The sequence below is a fragment of the Gymnogyps californianus genome, chromosome 6 (genome assembly GCF_018139145.2).
Source record: "Gymnogyps californianus isolate 813 chromosome 6, ASM1813914v2, whole genome shotgun sequence".
Lineage (NCBI taxonomy): Eukaryota > Metazoa > Chordata > Aves > Accipitriformes > Cathartidae > Gymnogyps > Gymnogyps californianus.
The window spans coordinates 3,794,941-3,816,382 of record NC_059476.1 but is presented as its reverse complement, the minus strand read 5'-3'; the positions used below and the strand labels follow the sequence as shown (position 1 = coordinate 3,816,382).

Below are 21,442 nucleotides of genomic sequence, written 5' to 3'. Positions count from 1 at the left end.
TCAAGCATAGCTGCTTCTCCCAGATCATATAGCACTACGCTTTCAAAACAGTTGGGAATGGGCCTGTAACATGCAATAAAGAAAAAATGTTTCCTAACCTAATCCTTGGATGCCTGGGCCACTTGTATAATGAACCTATGGACCAGCTTATCACCAATGGGGCAAACGGGAATGTCCACAGTTATGATATCTTCTGTGCAACTCATGGTCTTGCTTGGTGTCACTTTTTAGCTATTCATACACATCTGGTACTATTCCTCAGGAAAAACGCTATTAAATCAAATATTTTATTTAGCCTTAATAGTAACTAACGTACTCAGTGTTCAGTGCAGAATACCTAATTGTTCCTAGAGGGAATTAAAATATATTACATACCAATGCTCTTTTTCAGTGGTATCTAGAAGAAGCCCACCTGATAGTCCTTCCCATCTTTAATTTTTCCCCATTTCTCCTCAGCAGTACTTAGATTGAGTCAATTAGTTTAATTTGGGACTGTCACTCAGCTGATTCTTAACAGATCGTATTTTGCTCTCACTCTCATTTACAAATAAGCAGCTTCCCATTGGCTATCTGTTTTAATTCTAACATAAAGGTTTCAATTTTACTTAAAAACATACTGATTACAGTGGGTGTTAAAAAATTGATGTGGATTAGTTAAAAAAAAAAGTCTTCTCCAAATGTCAACAGTAAATGAACCAGTATTTTTCTACATACTTTCTACAATTTATACTATGTGCTCTTTCTGTGTTTCTAATTGTTCTCCTCCCCCAAACCCTGCCTCCAAAACCTCAATAATTAAAGTGAAATTGTGTACTGAAAGGCAATTACTCAAAATTAGCTGTTATTTTCTACCGAGAGGCACAGTTCCATAAAAATCCTCTAAAATGATTATCAGTAGTTGAGAGGTTAAAGAAGTGATCTCGATTCCATTTCTCCTTTCTCTTCACTTATGAGCACTACACAAAACCCAGTCCCCTGGCTGGAGCAGAGCCCCAAGCTATCCTGCAGCACAGGCGAAACACAGGCATTTCCACCAGCACGAAGTCACAGTGTCGCAGTCCAAGCTCCGCTTCCCTGTAACATATGCAGTCATATTTATCTGAGTAAATTGAATTTAAAATCTGACTGAATCAGAAAGATATACTGACTTTAAATTCTAGCTGTGAAAATGGAAATGGTAACCCAAGATCCAAGACAAGAACGGGAAAAAAAAAAGGCAGGCATAGAGGAATTCAATTAATTCTTTGACTTTTCAAAAGAAACATCACACTAAAAAGAACATGACAAAGAGGAGTTGTTGTGCGGAGAAATTATCATAGAGAAGCTGCTTCCTTGTTTATGTTCCTGGCCCAGACCTTCCTGCGTGGCACCAAATGGCTTTCTGTCCCTAACGTTTTGTGCCATCACTGGGATGCAAACCAGCATATGCCTTGGAACTCTTGGAACAGAGAAAAAACAGGTCTACCAGGGACCTAGATTAAAATAAAAGTTTCTGAAGAGATATTCTTTCATTCAAAAGTCTATTGAGCGAATAGCAATGGCCATGCCTCTCACACATCAGGTTTTGCACTTCTGAAATATATACCACTTGTTTCAGGTCTTGAAACAATAGCCCATGCAGTATTTTTCTTTCTTAACGATTTGTTATTTTAAACTATTTTGCATTTATTTAATCTTTTCTTCATCATGGTCTTTGAGGAGAAGCAATTTACAGCCAAGGTAGAAATAAGAGTCGAAGTAGACTTACGTGACCTGCTGCCAGGCTGTGCTTGATGTGCAGTAGGATTTGGAAGACTGGACACAAAGTGACAGTGCTTGATGCTGGAGTTCAAGGCCATTGGAAGGCAGGCCCTTGCAGACACCATCACGGTTCCTCAGCACAAACCCTTCCTGCCTTCTTACTATTGTACTTGTTTGCAGGGACAAACTCCAAGCTGGTTGCATTTTCCATTTGTAGGTTCAGTGCCATGGGGTAAGTGGGGTCTGCTGAACGGGTGTGTAAAAGCCCCCCATGATTTATAGCTGTAAAGACAGCTTTCAGCCTATGGTTAAAGCATGCACCCTTCCAGGTCAATGTGAGGTATTTCATCTCACAATACATGGATAGCGAACGAAATGGGGTGTGCGCAGTAGGACAGACCTGGAGAAAAATCTCTATCATTCCCATAGCCAGACGCAAAGGGGACTGGAGGAGAGACTACAAAGCAGTCCTTTTCCCGTCATCCTCTTTTCTATCAGCATGGTGAAAGCCTGCTTCTGTCTATGGAAGTGCAAAGAGAGATGAAACAAATGGCTCTATCCTAGGAGCCTGCCTGGCATTTCAATTAGCCATGGCTGGGATGATGCAGCAACAAGAAATGATCCTGGTAAGAGCAATACACTTCTGCGAGAGGACAATGAAAGAAGCTTTCATTATAGCAAGTCATGGGACTCCACAAAGGGATGGAGACTGCAGTAGGATCAGCATCTGAAGGAGCTTGGTAAAACTAGCTGTCCTCAGTGGATTCCTGGTCTCGCATTAACACCTAAACTGGGGTGGGGGCGGAAATGGAAAGGCATCAAGGAGTACTTTCTGTAAGAGGGAAGGAGGAACATGTTTCCAGTATACTCAGCTTCCCTGATGACAAGTTATTTGTGTAAGTAAGTCACCTATATATAAACTAGAAGAGCATGCTATTGGCAAGGATGCAGACATGTGAGTGAGGGGAAGTATAAACCCTTGGGTTTACAGGAGGGGAGAAGACCAACTATAAAAATTTTCCTTCCCTTAAGGCTGGTAAGAAATTTCAAGCGTATATGAATTCTTAAGCTTTCAACTACTTTGGGGGAACTCACCCGATTTCAACCCCCATGGAGATACCTGTGCTCAATTTTGATGAAGGAGCACATAACAAGTGCATTTCCAAAATTATTAAATAAACAAGCACTGCTAATTGGCATAATTTTGCTCTGCAGTTTGTGCTAAATTCTGCTTGTAGTTGCAGTGGTATAAATCTAGACTAATGCCTTGGATTTCACTAGAACTCTTCTGTATTTATCTAGCTGTCAGGAAAAATATTTTCACTCCTAAGAGTGGAAACTTTAGGGAGATACTTGGAAAACATGTGGAATACTGAAATGGCCTCACTGGCTCAGCCAAGTCCCTTAGTTTTCAGATACTTCGATCTCAGTAAAAAGATTTGCAAATCTCTTTAAGACTCCTTACATCCTTCTTTTTCACTTGCAACAGTCTGTGGTCAAAACAATCTAAAAGAACTGGAGGACTATCATTAAAACATATGCATAAAAAAGACAACTATCTGTCAGTATTAAATATTTCCTTATTGATACTATTTTTATAGCAACCCCCCAAACTTCTACAGTGGGATTTATATGATTTCCATAGCAGATATTTGAATCTCTAAAAGGGCTGGAGTGCCACAAATTTTAGACTTTATATGCTTAATTCCATGTTATACAAAATATATTTTGCTAAAGTAGCGGGTCTTTAAGGCATTTGTAGCTTACACACAAGTGGTACACATCTTGCTGGTATCTTTTAAGAGTAAAAGCTATATCCAACAGAGTTTAAATTTCACGCTGATCCCTGGAGATTTTTTTCCACCAAGAAGTAATTTCCAAGACCTCTTCTAAGACTGAAACATAAGAACTGAAAGAAATGGCAATAATTAATGTAATCACTTTTAAGTAAAAAGCCTTAAAACATTCCCTTTTGCTGCACAACCACACAAATGACTCCAAAGTTAAGTTTACAGAGGCCTTTCCGTTATAACCCAGATATTTCCTATTCTTTTTAGATATCAGATAAGGACTTCTCAGGGGCTTGTACTTTTTACACTACCTTCAGCCCAAAGATTTTTTTTGTTCTTGCACTTGTTAAATCTACCTTAAACCAACAGAAATTAGAAGACCACAGAGTGAGTGCCAATGAGTATACTGAGAGAGCACGCTGTCTCTCTAAATGTACGTGGCTTCCCTGGGATGCTCTTTGTTTTGATGTTTTTGCTAGTCTAAGAATGCATTTCAGGTAGGGAATACAAATTTGGCCTTCCCTTAACAGACACGTACCTCCAGAGCTGAAAACTCTTCAGTGTTCTTTGAATAATGGTGCTCAGAGGAATACTACTGTTGGTCAGATGTTGGGTAAATATTCAAAGTATTAATTTTAAATTGGTAAAATGCAGTTTGGCTTAAGGCGTAAAGTATTGTCCCAGAATACTTATTACAGATAGACAGCACAGTATGAAGGTAAAGCCTAAGGCTATAAACCTGATGTTAACATTTCCATTTATAAATCAATAATCACTGCAAACAAAACAGCCTACTCGGTTCTGTGAATGCCACAACTCTTCCTCAGGCACAAGTTGTGTATAAAGTTTGGTAAAAATCCAAAGAGAGCGTTACAAAGCTGAAGTGTACCTGATTGCCCCCTCCCCAAACGGTCAGACCTGGGGGGTGCTGGAGCTGGGCACGGCGTTGCTGAAGGAAGCACAGCCTTTAACCTGTAAGGTGCTACAGAAACCCCAACATAAAGTGAGCTGAGCTGCTTGGACTCATATCCGAGGAATACGCTGAGCGGGTACAACCTTGCTCTGTCCATGCCCTGAGCCAACCCAGAGCCAAGTGTCTGGACTGGCATATCCAGCACAGAGGACAGCTTCAGATACACCCAAAGGACTCTGGTGCAGAAGGCAGAACCAGGGAAGAGCTATCTAATCTCACGTTAGAGATACCTTCACAAGATGAGTTCAGAAAGTGTCGAGAAATTTCTGTCCTGAGAGCATCTCCTGCATTTATTTCCAAAAGTGGAGTAACTGGATGCTCAACCAGTAACTTGGCTGAGATGACTAAAGCTTGCACGCGTCTTTCAGGAGCTCAGAGCTCAAAGCCCAGACCTGTCTGCCCACTGCCTACCAGCTATCACATCACCTCACCTCAGAGCCCTGTTTCGAATCTGAGTTTGTTTTCACAGTGTGCATACGAGCATTGACACGCTGCAGAATGCAATTCCATATGGATATTTACTACCTATTGTTTTAGAAGAGCCAAGTAGAACTGTAGAAATCACTCTCATTCTCCTCCACACACACAACTCTCTTTTGTTTGTGTCTTAACTTGCTGTGCTTGGCCTCTGGCCAGAATCCCTTTTTCTGCCTTGAAGCAGGGTGACAGCATGCCTTTGAAGAAACGCCAAGGCTGCTGTTAGGCTGACCAGCAGGGAGCAATCCTGCCCAACACTCCCTGGCCTCTCCCAGCTTGCTCTCCTTCTTTCCCAGAAACATGCGGTCTCGGAGAAGGCAGAGGTTGAGCTGATCACAATTCCCAGAAGAGATTTTTAAGCAACAGCTGAAGTTGAAGCGCACACAGAGAATGCTGGAGCTGGAAGAGACACAGAAGATCATCTAGACCATCCTCGTGCCCTAAGGCAAATCCAGCTGTACCTACAAGACACTGCTGACAGATATTAGTCCGGCTGGTTCTTACCAGCTTCCAGTCACAGGCAGTAACATTTCTGCAGGCAGTCTGGTCCAGCACATCACTTACCATCAGAAAGCTTGGTAAATCTACTCTCTCTTACTCCAATTTAATCCTATCAGTTCTTGTCTGAATATGGACATGGAGAACTCATTCATTATATTGTTCAGTTTCTAACAGTACTTTAAAATATAGAGAAGCAAGCTGTAACTAGTTACCCTGGTGCCTGTACTTTTTGTGTCTACAAGAACACCAGTCTTCTCCGTTGACATAGTGCCTTTATCATCAGCGGAGTAACTGTTCGGCACTGACTCAGAGAGATGACCATGGGTTCACTGGCTTTGTTTCCTACAGTGTCTTATATCTTTCCTTGGAAGATCCCCCTCTGGCCACTGAAAAGCCCTGACCCCACTGACCTTACAGATTTAATTTGCTCACATGCTAAAACTGCTACACACTTACAACAAGGGGTGAAATGCAAAAGTTTGTGCAAAACTAAAAACCTTCCCTGCACAAGACAAAGGCTTTACAGAGAGTCTAAGAATATATTTCCTGCATCACTTTATTTCCTACACATTCGTCTTACTCTTGGCCTTGGGATGCTGCTCATTTCCTATTATGACTGATAATCAGTTGGCAAGGTGAGAGAAGGTAAAATTCTGATTCAACACTTGCAATGCAGTTTGGCTTTTTTTTTTTTTTTTAAATTAACCAGTTGCTTACAGCATTTTTGTCTCTCACACTGGTAACATGGAAATAGAAAGGTACAATGGTACATGTGGTGCTCTGATAACAAGTTTAATTGTTTCAGCTCGAGGGGGATAACTGTGAGAAGATTTGACAGGTGTTGAAAAGGTTTTTCTTTTTTCCCTTTAAATGCTCCTGAGACACAAAATGGAACTAAAAATTTTCCACTCTAACTGTAACTTGCCAGTGCTTACCCTCGCACTTACCCAGTAGAGGGGTTCATGATGCAACCTCCTTTATCGGTAGATGCTTTGCAGTTACAGCCCCTCTCCAATGTATCGTGATTCATTCCAAAATTGTGTCCCAGTTCATGAGCCAGCGTGACTGCTGCACCTAGAGGGTTTTCTGAGTGATCCTTAAAAAAACCAAAAGAACTAGTCAAGTCAACATACAAGAACAATTCAAAATACACATTCCCCCTCTAAGGTCCTATTGCCCGTCCTTTGAAATGTTTTATAAACTTATCAGCTGTATTTACACTGTTGTTAAATGGACACAATTTAAATTCATCCACATATAGCAAGTGCAGACTGGGAACTTCAGGACAGCCTATCTGTCCTGGCCACCCAGTTTCCCCAGCACATTAGACATTAGAGACCATTTGGCAGCTTTGAACATCTGGGCCATCTCTTTATTTAGGGCTTAAAATTCCCCTGCTCAATAAATCCCCCAAGCTCCCAAGACATGGCAGTGGCAGAAAACAGTCACCCAGATGTGGAGTGTTGGAAAGGGTAATCATTTATGGGTGAGGATGAGCGTGATGAGGGAAAAGTGAGAAGATCCTTCATGTCAGGAGGTAAATTACAAATGCAGCAAGAGACTCCACTCGGTCTATTTAATATTCTTCAGACTGTTTCTTTAATATCAGAAAGTCCAAGATTTCACAAGCCTTGTAAGAAAAACCAAGTACCTTTGAAAACCTCCTTTTTAAAATGAAAGGACAAAGCGAGTCGAAACCTTCGATGGCCTCTTATTAACACCTGTGAATATTCTAAATGTTGCAAGTGTCAAAATGAAATATTAACACTAATCCTCGTTGAAACGCTGATTTTTGGGACAATTGTTTCTGAGAAATTCACTGCGTGATCTGATTACAGGCTGCTGATCAGACCGATGTTTTGGCTTAACCACAAGTAAGAGACCTTTCCACATCGATCATTTTCCTTGAGGGACAAAAAAAAAAATCCACTGTACTCATATGAAAGCTTTCCCTAAAGGCATAAACATGTAATATAAATGCATGATCCACTATTTATCAGTCAGTAAATGGAATTACTATGTACAGCTGCCTGCTCTAAAAGCATATATGAATATTTTCAGTTTAAAGAACTCTTTTAGTATCATCTGAGCCAACCTTCAGACTAAAAAGAAGTGAAAGGTAAAACGGTCTAAAACATTAGCTATATATTAATGAAGCCCTTAGTATGTGACTTGGGGTAGATTTAAGAGTTTCTTCTTTCATCTGTCTGTGCTAATATTTTTAGTAAATCATTTCTCAAACAGAAAACAAAATCAAAAAGAATACAGCCATTCTGAAAACAAGAAACTACTCCTTCTGCATTTGGAATAAACTCAAAAGAATTTTATCTTTTAACAAAGGATCTCTTTTTAGCTTTTCCTGAATTTTAGAATTTTAATATAAAAATCTTGTGGCTAACATAACAGCCAGTTTGTGTGCAGTTATATTCTAGGATGCCTGTTTGCTCAAAGAAGCTGTACAACCTATCCTAGTAAAAGAAACAACAGAGTAAACCAATGCAGCAAAATAATCTGCAATAATCGAGAAAATATATACTCCGGCACAATGCCTACATATGGAGATGTCTTATGTAGACTCTAGTCACATACAGATTGATTTATCTTTGTATTCATAGTAATTTATGAAATACTTAGAAAATTCAATGTAATCGAACCTGATATCATAAAAAGAGCACAACCTCTCACTCAACTGGAAAACAATCCAGGACTGAAGATTAAGAAAACAATGAAATAATTCCATATGATTTACCAGTGACACATTGGAGTGATGCCGTGAAATCAGGGCTATGTGGTCAAGACAGAAACTCCTCTAAGCTTTGAGCTACTTAGACAGACAACAAACTGAGCTCAGTTTTTCCTTGTTTTGCCAGTATCTCTTCTACTTACTGAACAGAGATTATATTTATCTGAACAGCTCTAATGCTGGCAATTAAGAATAAAAACAAGAATTCACACAGTCCACTCCAGAACTAGAGCAGTAAATGATCTGAAGTGTAATTTGGGTCTTGAATAGGCAAACAATTATTACAGCCCATGCGGTTCTCATTACTTGCTCAGATCCACTTGGAATGCAGTTTTATCAGTTTCTAGAGAGGGTTTTTAAAACAAGGAATGTGATGTCTCAGCAAAAGAGGTTATTTGAAGACAGCATAAATGAAGATTATCAAAACAAACAGTGACATGTCCCATTTGATACTGAGACCATTTAAGTGTCACAAGGACTAAAGAAATGAATAGCAATGTGACTTTGATGTATTCCACCAGGGTCTTTTAAAATTAACTTGAGCAGTAAAAGTCATTACCAAACAGTTTCACAACCACTGAATAAGCAACCATCTACCGTTAAGACATTATAAGCTGTTGCACAAAACACGCAGCTGCTTTCAGCTGAACTCTGCTTCATTCCACTGAGCTTCAGATCAAATTGTAATAATAAAATACTGTCACCTACAGCTAGAACAGGCAAATGCCCCAATCCTGGTACTTTCCATGCAGTTTCGCTCAGTTCTAGGAATAAGTTTCCTGAAACACACTTTTATTTCATTTAAGCAATTCACTGAAATGTAAGTAAGCGCCTCAGTTCCACACTTGGCATTTAGCGTAACTTCCCACTAAAGTCAATAGAAATTTGACATGAGTGAGAATACTACATTACATTACAGCAACGCAGCAATATTTTACTTTTAAAACCATGAATTTAGTGGGCAATCTTTTGAAACAGAATGAAGACTGAATCATGCGTCAAAGACTTGCTTTAATGTCAACTTTTGTTTGGTCTTTCTAAACACAACAGAATCATCACAGTAAAATAAAATTATCATGCTCTTGATACACCAAAAACTTCTCATACTCAGATGCCAGCTCTCCCCGCTTTGAGTTTCTCTTAAAATTAGTGGGGGACAGGGTGTCACCTACCACTGAGAGAATTCAGCCCTATATAAAAGCAGAGAGGGGCAGGTTCTCGGGGAGGCATGACAGAGGAATTTAGATCATATAGTAGAGCTAAGTAACTGCAAAAACAGTCAGGAAAATCAGATCATACAAGGGTGACTTTTTGTATTCAAGTCTTATTTCTCATGCAATCTCGCCATTGTCTCTTCTTTCAGATCAGTTTTGAGAGTGTGGGAGCTTTTTAGTATTTTAATATTGAGTGTTTGGGGTGGGATGGGTAAGAGGTTGGCTGAATTATAAGGATGGCCAAATGTTCAGTTGCCCGGTGCTGAGACATTTGAGCACTATAACCTCCCAGGTTAACAGTTATTCATTCTTTCATTTTCATCTCTTCCAAATTTAGAGCTTTCTTCTGTAGGTACTGGTATATATAAAAACTTTTTTTGTATACACCTGAATTAGCCTTTGTTAACTGGGGGGGAAGGTCGGGCAGCTGCCCATTTGGGTTTTGGGGGTGAGTGTTTGCTTGTTTTGGATTTGGCTCCTTTTTGAGGGTTTGCTTAAAGAACTGGAAAACATTTCTAGTTATGCTGTGCAAGCCTCGAGTTAATTTGCACCTCAAAAGTTTCAATTCACTGAGGTGGGAGTCTCGGGGAAACATCGCACACCCCTGCACAACTGAAGCTGCAGCTTGGCCCACGATTCATACACAGACACTGGGTTTCTCCTGGACATATAAACCAGTATCTCCTCTATCAGAGCCCTGAGAGCACTTTAAAGAAATGCTGATTCTTGTTTTCTTGTTACTGGAATGAACTATTTTTTGTTGTTTCTGTTTAAAATGACAGTTTCCAGAGCGAAGAGGACTGACTTTGCAGTAAAACACACTGTAGCATATTTTAAAGCTTATGCTAAAAATTAAAAGGACAAAAAAGTCATCATTAAGGACATCTCTGACTGCAGATAAAGCCAAAGCAGTGACTGCTGGCCTGAGGGTGAAATGGATACAATGGGGCTGTCTGCCTCATATATGCTTTTGCCAAGATTTAGAAGTGCACTGGGAGACTCCTACAGCTTTTTCTTCCTCTTTTCCTCCTTTTCCTTTTGTACCTATCCCCCAGGTACCCACTGAAAAGCTGTAACAAACTCCAATTAGAGACTCAGCTTCTAAAGCTACCAAGAGACCGAAGCCTTTGTCTTTTCTATATTGACATGACTTTCTCCAAATTATGTGATTTGATTGTTCCTTCCCACTCTTTCCTATACCTCAGCTTCCCGGCTCACCTTGTAAATCCTCCCAGTCTGAACCATCATCTTCCACAAATGCACACATCACCCCAGCTTGGCTTCTTGCCTACTTGTCCAAGAGACCACAAAGGAGCCCTGCATTGTGGACCAACCTGTCCTGGTTTCGGCTAGGACAGAGTTAATTTTCTTCCTAGTAGCTGGTATAGTGCTGTGTTTTGGGTTTAGTAGGAAAAGAATGTTGATAACACACTGATGTTTTCAGTTGTAGCTAAGTAGTGTTTATGCTAAGTCAAGGATTTTTCAGCTTCTCATGCCCAGCCAGCAAGAAGGCTGGAGGGGCACAAGAAGCTGGGAGGGGACACAGCCAGGACAGCTGACCCAAACTGGCCAAAGGGGTATTCCATACCATATGACGTCATGCCCAGTATATAAACTGGGGAGAGTTAACTGGGAGGGCGGATCGTGGCTCGGGAGCTAACTGGGCATCGGTCAGCGGGTGGTGAGCAATTGCATTGTGCATTGTGCATCACTGGTGGTTTTTTTCCTTTTGTTGTTGTTTGTTTGGTTTTTTTCCCTTCCTCCCCCTCCTTTTTGTTATATTCCTTTTCATTACTATTATTATTATTGTATTTCATTATTACTATTGTTAGTATTATATTTTACTTTAGTTATTAAACTGTTCTTATCTCAACCCACGAGTTTTACTTTTTTTTTCCCTCTTTCCTCCTCCTCACCCCACTGGGAGGGGGAAGGGGGAAGCGGCTGCGTGGTGCTGAGTTGCTGGCTGGGGTTAAACCACGACACAACCTCAGCTTGCACGCTAGTTAAGAAGGAATGAAATGCAGGGGCTTCAAGGGGCTCTATCTCTGGGATTACCCTGCTATGTGGATTGGCTTGAAGCAAAAGCCTTAGTGTCCCAGGCTCCAGGCTAGCCCCATGAAGCTTTGAAGAACTGGGAGTTTTGAGACCGTGCAAACTCTGAACGTTGTGCGTTCCTGAGCTCCCACCTCATTTATGTAGGGATCTGCAGCTGAGGTGTCCAGCAGAGCTGGAGAGAACCACCACATCACCTAAGGTGCTGGAAGTCTAGACAAAGCTGTAGGAAACACAAAGGTTTTCAGCACGTGCAGGCTGAACTCGGAGAATATCTAAGAGGTTTTTAGGGCTTGCTCTGGAGTTGAGCTCTGAGGTCACCACCAGCTGAGCCTGCTAGTGGCCTGCAAGCTCTGGGAGTTCACATCTAATTTTATTTAAAGTACTTCTATCGCAAAGCTTAATTAACACAAAACTTCTTTCCCCTCCTTTCGCACAAAACAGTTAAAAATTAAAAAAAAAAAAAAATTGTGAAAGAAAATATTCCAGAACTGCTTCCAGAGATTGGCTGAGATGTTTACTTGTATGTTCATCATGTCTAGCATCTAACAACAGCATTACCAGTAATATATCTTTGAGAGAGGCTCAGGTAGAATAAATGCTGCCATTGTTTGTTCTCGTTGTCTGGCAATGTAATAATACCACTGTGCTGCAAAGATGGAAAATAAGGCCTTACACAGGAAACTCTGTAAATACAGAATAAAATCAATATAATAAAAGATTCAGGATAGACTGTTGTTGGCTGTAACACTACTATACCCAAGTGCATAACAAATATATCTTCTGGTTCTCATCCTTCACAGCACCTCAGCACCTGATTTAATGATAATGAGGAGTAGAGGATTCTTGCAAAGAGGTCATGTTATATTTTAATGCAATATTTTGATTTTTTTCACTATGGAAACTATCATTTACAAGCAATGTGCATGTAGATGTAGACAATATTGAGACTGAAAATGGGACAAATGGGGCTGATGTTCTGGTACAGAATACAGTACTACAATACTTGAGATTGTGTCACACCAGTTGGGCCAGTTTCAAGGCCCATGCTTTTACCACTTACCATGACGACCCCTCCAGACTGCTCTGCAGTGCACATGCTCATTATGGGCGCCATGCCAATGGTAGTCCCTTGGAAGTACACCCCGCTGCAGGAGGGCGGGAAAGGAGAAGAAGAATCACAGAATCACCATTCAGTGCCAAGATACGGCCCTATTATTTCCAGTCTTGTATTTCTGCCAATCTCAAACAAAGATCCCATTTCAAATGTGTCAGCTCCAGACATTTGCAGGTTTAAAACAATGAAAAGCACCGATTAGTCATGTCAACTTGCCGAACTGACAATGACAGCATCCCTGCTATGAGAAAGATCCATTTGATCACCGTCCTTTGGGTCTACTGCTGTAACAGGACCCTTCTTTCCTTTCTTTTTTCCCTGACTGAAGTTGTGAATAGAAATATAAACATAAAAATAATGTCTCTAGCTGAAAGAAGGGTTATTTTAATGCAGTGGGAAGTTTATATGCTACTTGTTATAATACACAGCCTAGAATGTAATCATTCCAAAAAAAGCATTATTATACACAGAGAGTAATCAAATATCTCATGAGGGACAGTTTGGAAGGGCTCACTCTATTCTTACACAGATAACGTAAGAATATCTACATAACGAGTAAAGAGCTCCTTTTAATTACTAAGACATCAGGTATGTTTATCTGTATAGTCTAAAGAATGGTTCATTGATCAAAATGATACCTGGTTCAAGAAAGAGGTGTTTCTCTTACAGTTTTTTTTTTTAAGAGTGCTTTTACTTTGAGCATGTTTGCTCAATTACGTTAATCCAGGAAACAGCAGCAGGGTAAAAGATGTGTATGATTTAATTTTTAAGTCACAAATGCAAACGAATTGCCCAATTTAGACTGCATTTTAAAGTTTACTGAGGTCTTTCTACTAACAAAGAGGTTTCACCTAGTGCCTCCTTAGCTCTGCTTTTGGAGTGAGGGCAGGACTACCTTTTTCAGTAACAATTTAGACTGAGACCAGCTTAAACCGCTTGTAAATTCATACCCTAAGTATTTACCACCTTATTACATATCTACACTTCTACAAGAGCTGTATTCTGGAAAGGCCTACAAGTAATAGAGCTGTTGCAGAGCTGTGGAAGGAAATTAATCTGAAGCATCTGCTGAAGGGCTCTGCAAAACGCTTTTATGTTTCATGTTTGCAGAGGGGAAAGACAAACCCTCAGGAACACAGATGTTCCTCCCAACAGCTTAGCAACCGGGGAAGAATTCAGTACAGCTATTCTCAAATCACTGAAATCCTGGCCGATATTAAATATAGTGTCAAATCTACCTTATCAGCTGTGCATTGTCATGGGGTTTACGAGGTAGTAGTTTTAGCTTTCTCCAGTCCAGAAACTCATGGAGGCTGGTGAAAGGGTCTTGAGAAATAGAACACTTATCCATGTCATTCCATACTTCCACTCCAACCAGGGCTACTCGAATATTTAGTGGCCTATAGAACTAATGAGAAAAGAAAAATAGAAACACGTCTCTCAAACCCATTTTAGACCACATTGGATTAGAATATTTCAACAGAAGCATAATGTGCATAGGAACCTTTCTTGCAGAGGCTTAAATGGTCTCTTCTCCAGGGCAAAAGTGAACACCTGACAGGACTGACTCGGACAAAATATTTCCATGACTTACAGAAAACAGTTCTGACCTGACTAAATACCCATAAGGCATTCAAAGACATCCAGAGATATGCTGCTTCTCTGTGTCCCACTCAAGTTTGGTATCTTCCTTCAAGATGAAACGCTGCAGCTACCTTCGCATGTCCTTCACTTCTGAACAAACTTGTTGCTGTGGCAGATGACTCTCTCCGCGGCTGCCCTCCATCACCAGCACCAATGCAATTCAAGAGGTAGAGGCAGCTGTGCTCTACTACAGTTGTGGTTCAAAACAGCAGCTGAAAATTTAGCCAGAGTCATCGAGTCTTGCTCACAGCAGATAAAAACAAGTGATTTTAGCACTGTGGGCTACATACACTATTATCCCACTGGTAAATGCCACAGTTGCTACAAGAGGGGAGCTGAAGCAGCATTAGCAATGGAGCAGAGATAACATTTCTAATGTGAGACTAATGTGAAGAAGGATTCAAGAATCAATCAAGTCCAGATTTGGCTGACAGTCTGAGAAAAACATAGACTAGATCTTTGTCTTGTTTATATCCATTACAGTCATTTGGACAACATTGGCATTTGCTGAGCATAAATTAAGCATGAAACATAAATATATTATAACATGCAAAATTAATTTTGAGCAGGTAACATATAAACACCTGTCCTCCAGTAATAAGTCAGCAAGACAATTATGGAAGAGGTGAAGGTGTCTTCAGCAGCTTGTTTTTAATCAAGAATGCTTCTCCTTGAGTTATTGTCCTTGAAGTATCACTTGATAAGTTCTCAGCTAAATTAAGACTCCCTCAGTTATAATTTCACTCCTGGACTCCTAATTTTTTCTGGCCATACAGCACAACAAAAATAAACTTTAATTTGTTAAAAAAAACTGTAGAGGACTCTTAACGTTTATTGTTTTTTGTCAAGAAATTACTTCAAATACAAAAAAACCCAGTGTATGTCTCTTTCTTATTGCTCTCACTCAGCCATCAACTTCTGCTTCCTTAAGCACTGCATATTTTTAATTCTGCCGTCTTCCTTGGGCTGTATATCTTATTGACCGCATCTTCACAGGCCCTTTGTTGGCCTTACGAATGGACCATCCCTTGCTGCTGCAAAGGACTTCGTTCTCCAAATTCCTCCTCAAAATAATCCTTTTTCTATGGGCTGTTCCATATGTGATAATCCCCACCCTCTTCCCAGGTTAATAAAATCCTAGGGCTAAATTGTACATCTCCTTAGGAATAGTGCTTCCACAGATATATGCATCCCATATATAGCTGAGCAGAGCTCACAGCTTACTATGTTGAAGGGCATACAAAAGGTTTAAGTTTACTTTTTTTGGTTTTACTGGTTGGAGAGAAGCATTGCTCTGAAATACTGGAGTATTAGGAAAGCAGCAGGGTTAGCTCCTTGAAAAGGTGGGTGGATAAGGAGATGTGGCAAAGGTTGAGAACGCTGCTGATCTGAGCACGGCAGCTTTCTTAATTTACTAGTAGAAGAAACAGATTTCACAGCAACATCCTTCAGAAAGTGTAGTAAGTTTGGAAAAAGTGAAATAATGCTCATGTTCTTACCTTATCAACGTAGTTTGCAATTTCTATCAGCCTCTGCTTAATTTTTTCCACATCCTTGCCTTGTCTCTGAAACTTGGAATGTGAAGGATCAATGTATTAGCAGCACAAATATCATAGATTTTTTCCCCAATAGCCACCTTACTCTGCCAGCATTGTCGGTGATGTTTGGGAAGTACACAGTGCAACCAAAGGCCATCGGCAGACTCCTGTTGACTTCATGGGACCACGGTCTGCCTCAGAATAAGCACAGGCTATGGGATAGTATTTTGGTTCTCATGAAAAGATTTTAAAATCCTGAAGTCTTACATGGGGATCTTTTAGGGACTGATGTTTTGTGAAAAAGAAAAAGCTCTTCTGTTTTAGCTGTTTTGGCTCTTGCAGCAGAGTGATTGTAATTCCCTAACTAGCAGTGTTCAAGGAGACAAAAAAAAAATGTAAGTAGCAAAATAATTCAAACCAAGATTTAGATCTTTGGCTGCCATTCAGCTGACTGGAACATTTCTACAGCCAGTCCTGGTTACTCACTTTGAAGCTTTCTTTGCAAACCGTCAGGAAGGCAGCCGTGCTTCATGCAGTGTGATGGTAAAGTACTGCCTCAAAAGCAAGTGCAGGATCCTACCGTGTCTTCCAAACTGGGATGGTCCCGCTGAGGGCAGAGTCAATGGCAACGAAGATTTAACTAGCTCAAGGAGATCCTGGGCAGTGAATTTGTATTTGCCTCTTCTTCAATTACTGCCAGATATCCCAGTTATTTGAGAGTCAAATTCCTTATGAAGCATTGCAAGAAATTTTACCATTGACTGTCAGTGTTGTCCTATCTTAACAGTGCCTTCCCTTGCTTAGCCCTAATTAGGGAAGAAGCTTTACTTTCGAAAACCATCATATTACTGTCTGAAGCACATTACTTGCAATACCATGGTAGCTGAAGTGAGCTACCCGTTTCCTACCCATGCTTCCCATAACTTCTTAGTTTCAAGTTTCTTACCTCACGATTATCTGCCACAATAACAAGCTCCACATACTTCGTTGTCTTCAGAGTCTCCCTCTTGTACTGCCAAAAAAGATGAAAACAATATTTTGTTTTTGCAATAAGTGACCCTTGGAATCAGCTCTGCCTCAGTCCAACAAAGTGCTTGCAAGAGGAGATACACAACATCTCAGACTTCCAAAGATTTCACTACATACAAATTTTTGTTGTGTTCCTTCTCCTCATGGAAGTTTGCCTTTTACCTACTACGGCAGAAATAGTCTACGTGGTACTTACAAAAAAAACCCCAGGATTTGATCACAGCAAGCAAGCAAGTGGTGCAAAGTCTTTCTCAACCTTTCAGCTTTCTGCAGTTGAAATGTTTGAGTTATCTTTCCTTCCAGGAGAATACCATGTCTAGCAGAAAGACCTTTGCTATTTCCAAGGCACATTTAAAGAAATGATGAGATGACTTTTAGCAAAGATTTCACACAACAGACAAACTGGCTACTAAGAAAAATGAGAGATAAAGGGATATTGAGTAAAGCAGAGAAAAGATCAAGTGGTCAACTGATAAATTATGTAGGAAGAAAAACCCGAGAACAAAGACTGCAGAAAAAAACGGAATGAACTGTCAGTGTCTGGGGAAGCAAATTAATACTCTAAAAACGGAAGGCATACATTTAATTTTGTATCTGTATATTCATATAAAACAGCTGGTCATGCTACTTGCAGTTCTAAATGCAGGTCTCAAAGAATCATAATGCTTAGCTGCAAAAAGATCACTGAAGAAAATGAAATGATTTTGTAATATTACTAATCATAGCACAGCTCCTCTGCTACCCTAAATTTAAGTGACCTATTAATGCCTGTAAAAGTTCTGTGATTTACAGCAGCTGAGCATCTATTCTATCATTCCTCCCTTGTTTCTGGAATAAGACACTCAGGGAAAAGAGGTCTCAGCAGTATATCTGATCTTCATGCCAGAACTTAAGGAGCTTAAGCAGATTTATGACCTACTAATGACCATGATGTCTTGAACGAAACCAATGCTCTATAACCTAAAACATGACTAAAGCTTTCCAAAGCAAACTGTTCCAAGGCAAACTGTGTGATCCCCTAAGCTAAGTCAGTGCTGGACATCACCTTCCAGCCAAATTTCACAAGGTTTTCTTCACATTACCAAAGTGTTCCTCTTTGTTATCTGCAGATTAATGATTTTGAATGTTTTGCAAGAAGCATTGTTTAGAGGAAAGTGACAGATGTAACCTTTAGTAACTCTGACTTTCAAACTCATATTTAATAGTGTTACACAGCCTTCAAACTACAATAACTGGAAAATAGTTAAGTTCCATTTGGACAGCGTTTATGAACTGAGAAAGCAGTAAAAGCTATCATTAATGAACTAAACATCAATGACACAAACACTTTACATGATTACACTTATTAGAGGAGTCTGGCAAATGAGCTCAGGTAGATATTCTTGCAACTTCTCCTGGTGTTGGGGTTCTCTGTCACCTTCTTGTGCTCTACTGGAGGCAAATGTCACCACCATGGGGTCATGGCGTGTCCACAGACTTGGTGCACGTGCCCATGCCTCGTCTGCCACACAGCTCATCAGCAGTGCCTGGTGATGTGCCGGCTGGGAACCAGGACACCAAGGAGTCAGCATGTCCCCTCCTGCTGCTCCTGGGACAGCAGCAGATGCAATACAAAGGGCCTGCCACATCTCAGTAGACTTCAGTGGAACCTACAGTGCTCTGGCAGAGCTCGATTTACCTCCCTGCAAAATATATCAGACATGAGTGAGATGGCCACATAAGGCAAATGACCATGTGGGTGTTGTTTGTGATGGAATTGCTCTCTCGGACACTGAAAGTCTAACGTAAACCTGAAATTTCTAATGCGGTCCTGATCAGAGATGTACCCCCATGGTGCCTCTAGTCTTCTTCCAAATGAAGAGTAAAAGATGACACATGAAAATCCAGGTACTAAGATATAAGAAGAGCTGTGTTACATCAGCCAGTTTAAACCATTTACTTTTTACCAAGAGTAAAACTGTTTGGACTGGAGAGAGTTAGCCTGAGAGAAATTGGCTAGCAGGGTATAATCATGTAAGCCTCCGGTGTCTGACTTGCATAACGAATCCATTCCTGTGATTTGCCCAAAGGCTATGTGCATTCCTTGGATACAATATTTATTTATAAAATATACCTAATTATGACTTCTTTCGGCTTGCTTTCTGCAGCCAACTGCATCAATGCACAATCCATTGCCTGAGTTAATCCTCCAGAATTAAAATGAAGAGTCGATAATACAGATAATACACGATGGGACACAAGGTGCTTTGTTCCACTGACCGTTGTCTTTCTCCTCTGCTTCTACCACACCTGATCCTATCACAAAACTGCTGTCCCATACCACTGTAGCCCTTCCTCATACTCCCCTGCCTGGGAATTGGCATGGCTTGGATTCACATGGCAATGTTGCAGCTTCTCTCTTTCTCCGTGATCCACTTGCCCCGAACGGCTCACCTGCCTGATCTGGGTCCACCAGCACCACCAAAATGGCTTTTTTGTGTGGCTACAAAGAAAAAGCCATACTGTAGGGGCTATCTCACACACTAGGCTTGCTTTCTGTAGGATCCCATCTCAATGGAGCTCAACTGGAAAACACACTCCCTTGCTGCAATTTGAGGGTCCACTGAGTTATGAAATGACCCAGTATTTATAGAGACCCAGCTCCAATAGGGCAAAACATGTCTGCACGCATCTGCTACACTACCTGACTTGCTCTATTAAATAGAATGTTTGGATCTGGGAAGCTGAGTCTACTGTTTGTCCCATCATTTATCTCTATTTAAATCTAACCCAAAGGCTAGTCTAACTTTGTGATATATTGATCTCACATTTCAGCTCTGCTCAATAAGAATTTAGTGTAGGTAGTTGAGTGAAGGGTCAGGGGAAAAAGAAAAAAACCAAAAAGCTCTCCCAAACCTGTCAAGAAATGAAAAATTTTCATCATGCCATGAACCTGAGACCAGATTTCTGCTTACTTCTGTCACCCAGTGTAATTTGGAGCAGCTTTATGTCTCCATACTTTGCAGGTCATCTTTATTCAGTATGTCCTGACAGTCTACTTAGCTGATGACAACACTGAAATGAGAAAACTCACTCCACACATTACATTTGACAACTTTCAAAATTCATACATTAGAAGCGTATCCAATGTACTCATTATATATACTGTACCTATCCATATGCTGTGACTGTTGACAGGTTTTATAATTATGTCCACTGAACCACAGCAAAAGTATTTTTCAGATATTTAAGGTGAATTGTGGCACATAGTTGAAGCCATCAACAAAATGTGAGAACCATGAGGATAACAGTAAAATTACTTTGATTGTATCAGCTAGTTGTATGCACATTTTATTTCAGTTTCCTAGTGTTTCATTGATTACTTCAGTGAAATTCAGTCAAAAGTCACAAAGATTTTGAGGAAACCTTAATAAAGTTGTGAAAAGTACTTTTCCAATGCTTTCAACCTGCACGCATTTTTAGAAAGACACTTAGCTCATAAAATGGTATATGCAAAGGCTAATGCATTAGATGTAATATTCAATATTCCTAAAATGTAAAATAACTTAATCCCACTACATAAATAATGTCTAGGGATGTCATTTAGGTTGCTTTCCTTAACGATTAACCTGATGCAAAGGCTTAGTAGTACATGCAAGTATAAATCCCAATATGTGACATTTAATAAATGCTGAGGGCAGACTTGTATCATTGTATAATTTCTGAACACCTAAACCAGTCTTTTCTACAATCCTCATCCAATATGCAGACGAACTTATTACAGTATTTCCTCTTCCTGATTTTTAGCTCATTGAATTTTCTACAGTTTCCATTAGCTAGATGCATTTCACATTAAGTGCATTTCTTCCTACGTAGAAACAACTACAATAATACATCTACAAATTAATATGGTGAGAATTTGTTTTGTCTGCATAAGATACTTTCCTATTAGAATGTAAAGGTTCAAAACCTAATATTAGCAAAGCATCACAGCTATCATGTTCCACCTTGGGTGGGCAAGAACTTTTCCAGACATTGCTCAGTGTTCTTATGGGGTCTTAAATTCTGGGTATAATCATACACGAATCAAAATACATTACCATAATATGAAACCATAACCTTTTCTGTGCTATCTCATTACCAAAAAGAAAGTAAAAAGCAAGTTATGTATGCAGGATCAGGAAAAAGTAATAAAGCTTTAGCAAATCATGTAACTGTATGCTTAATTTTAAACATGCACTTAAACACATGACATCTACAGAAGTTGACTATATGCTTTAATGTTTTGCTTAGTAGGGACTCTTTGTAACAAAGAGTTATGGTAGGCAGTAATATGGAAATGTTACCAGAGATGTACTCAGCAAAACAGAAACATAGAAGTGCATCATCCACCTACCCTGCCAGCTTGAGAACGGTGTGATGTGTCATCGTCATCAGCTCTCATGGCAGAGATGCCCAGCTGGTGGCCACAAGATCCTGGGGCTATTTTCAAATTCTCTGCTCGGTAGATCTTGTGTTCACTTGCAGCACCTTCTAATGGCTCCAGAATGTAGCTTTTGTTTTCAAATACAATAATTCCCCTGTTACGGAACAGAACAGAGTAAGATGCATGGTTTTCAAGAGCTAATGTATGTTTGCCTAC

The 21,442-nt window shown here is 40.1% G+C and overlaps 1 protein-coding gene across 1 annotated transcript in view; it reads right to left on the bottom strand.

Moving 5' to 3' along the window:
• Window positions 1–21,442, bottom strand: part of ADAM12 (ADAM metallopeptidase domain 12) — a 188,163-nt gene that overhangs the window by 46,256 nt on the left and 120,465 nt on the right. Inside the window, 6 exon segments of the mRNA XM_050898796.1 lie at window positions 6,429–6,577; window positions 12,557–12,641; window positions 13,849–14,018; window positions 15,754–15,825; window positions 16,739–16,804; window positions 21,197–21,380. Of these exon segments, the coding sequence (XP_050754753.1) occupies window positions 6,429–6,577; window positions 12,557–12,641; window positions 13,849–14,018; window positions 15,754–15,825; window positions 16,739–16,804; window positions 21,197–21,380 (726 nt within the window).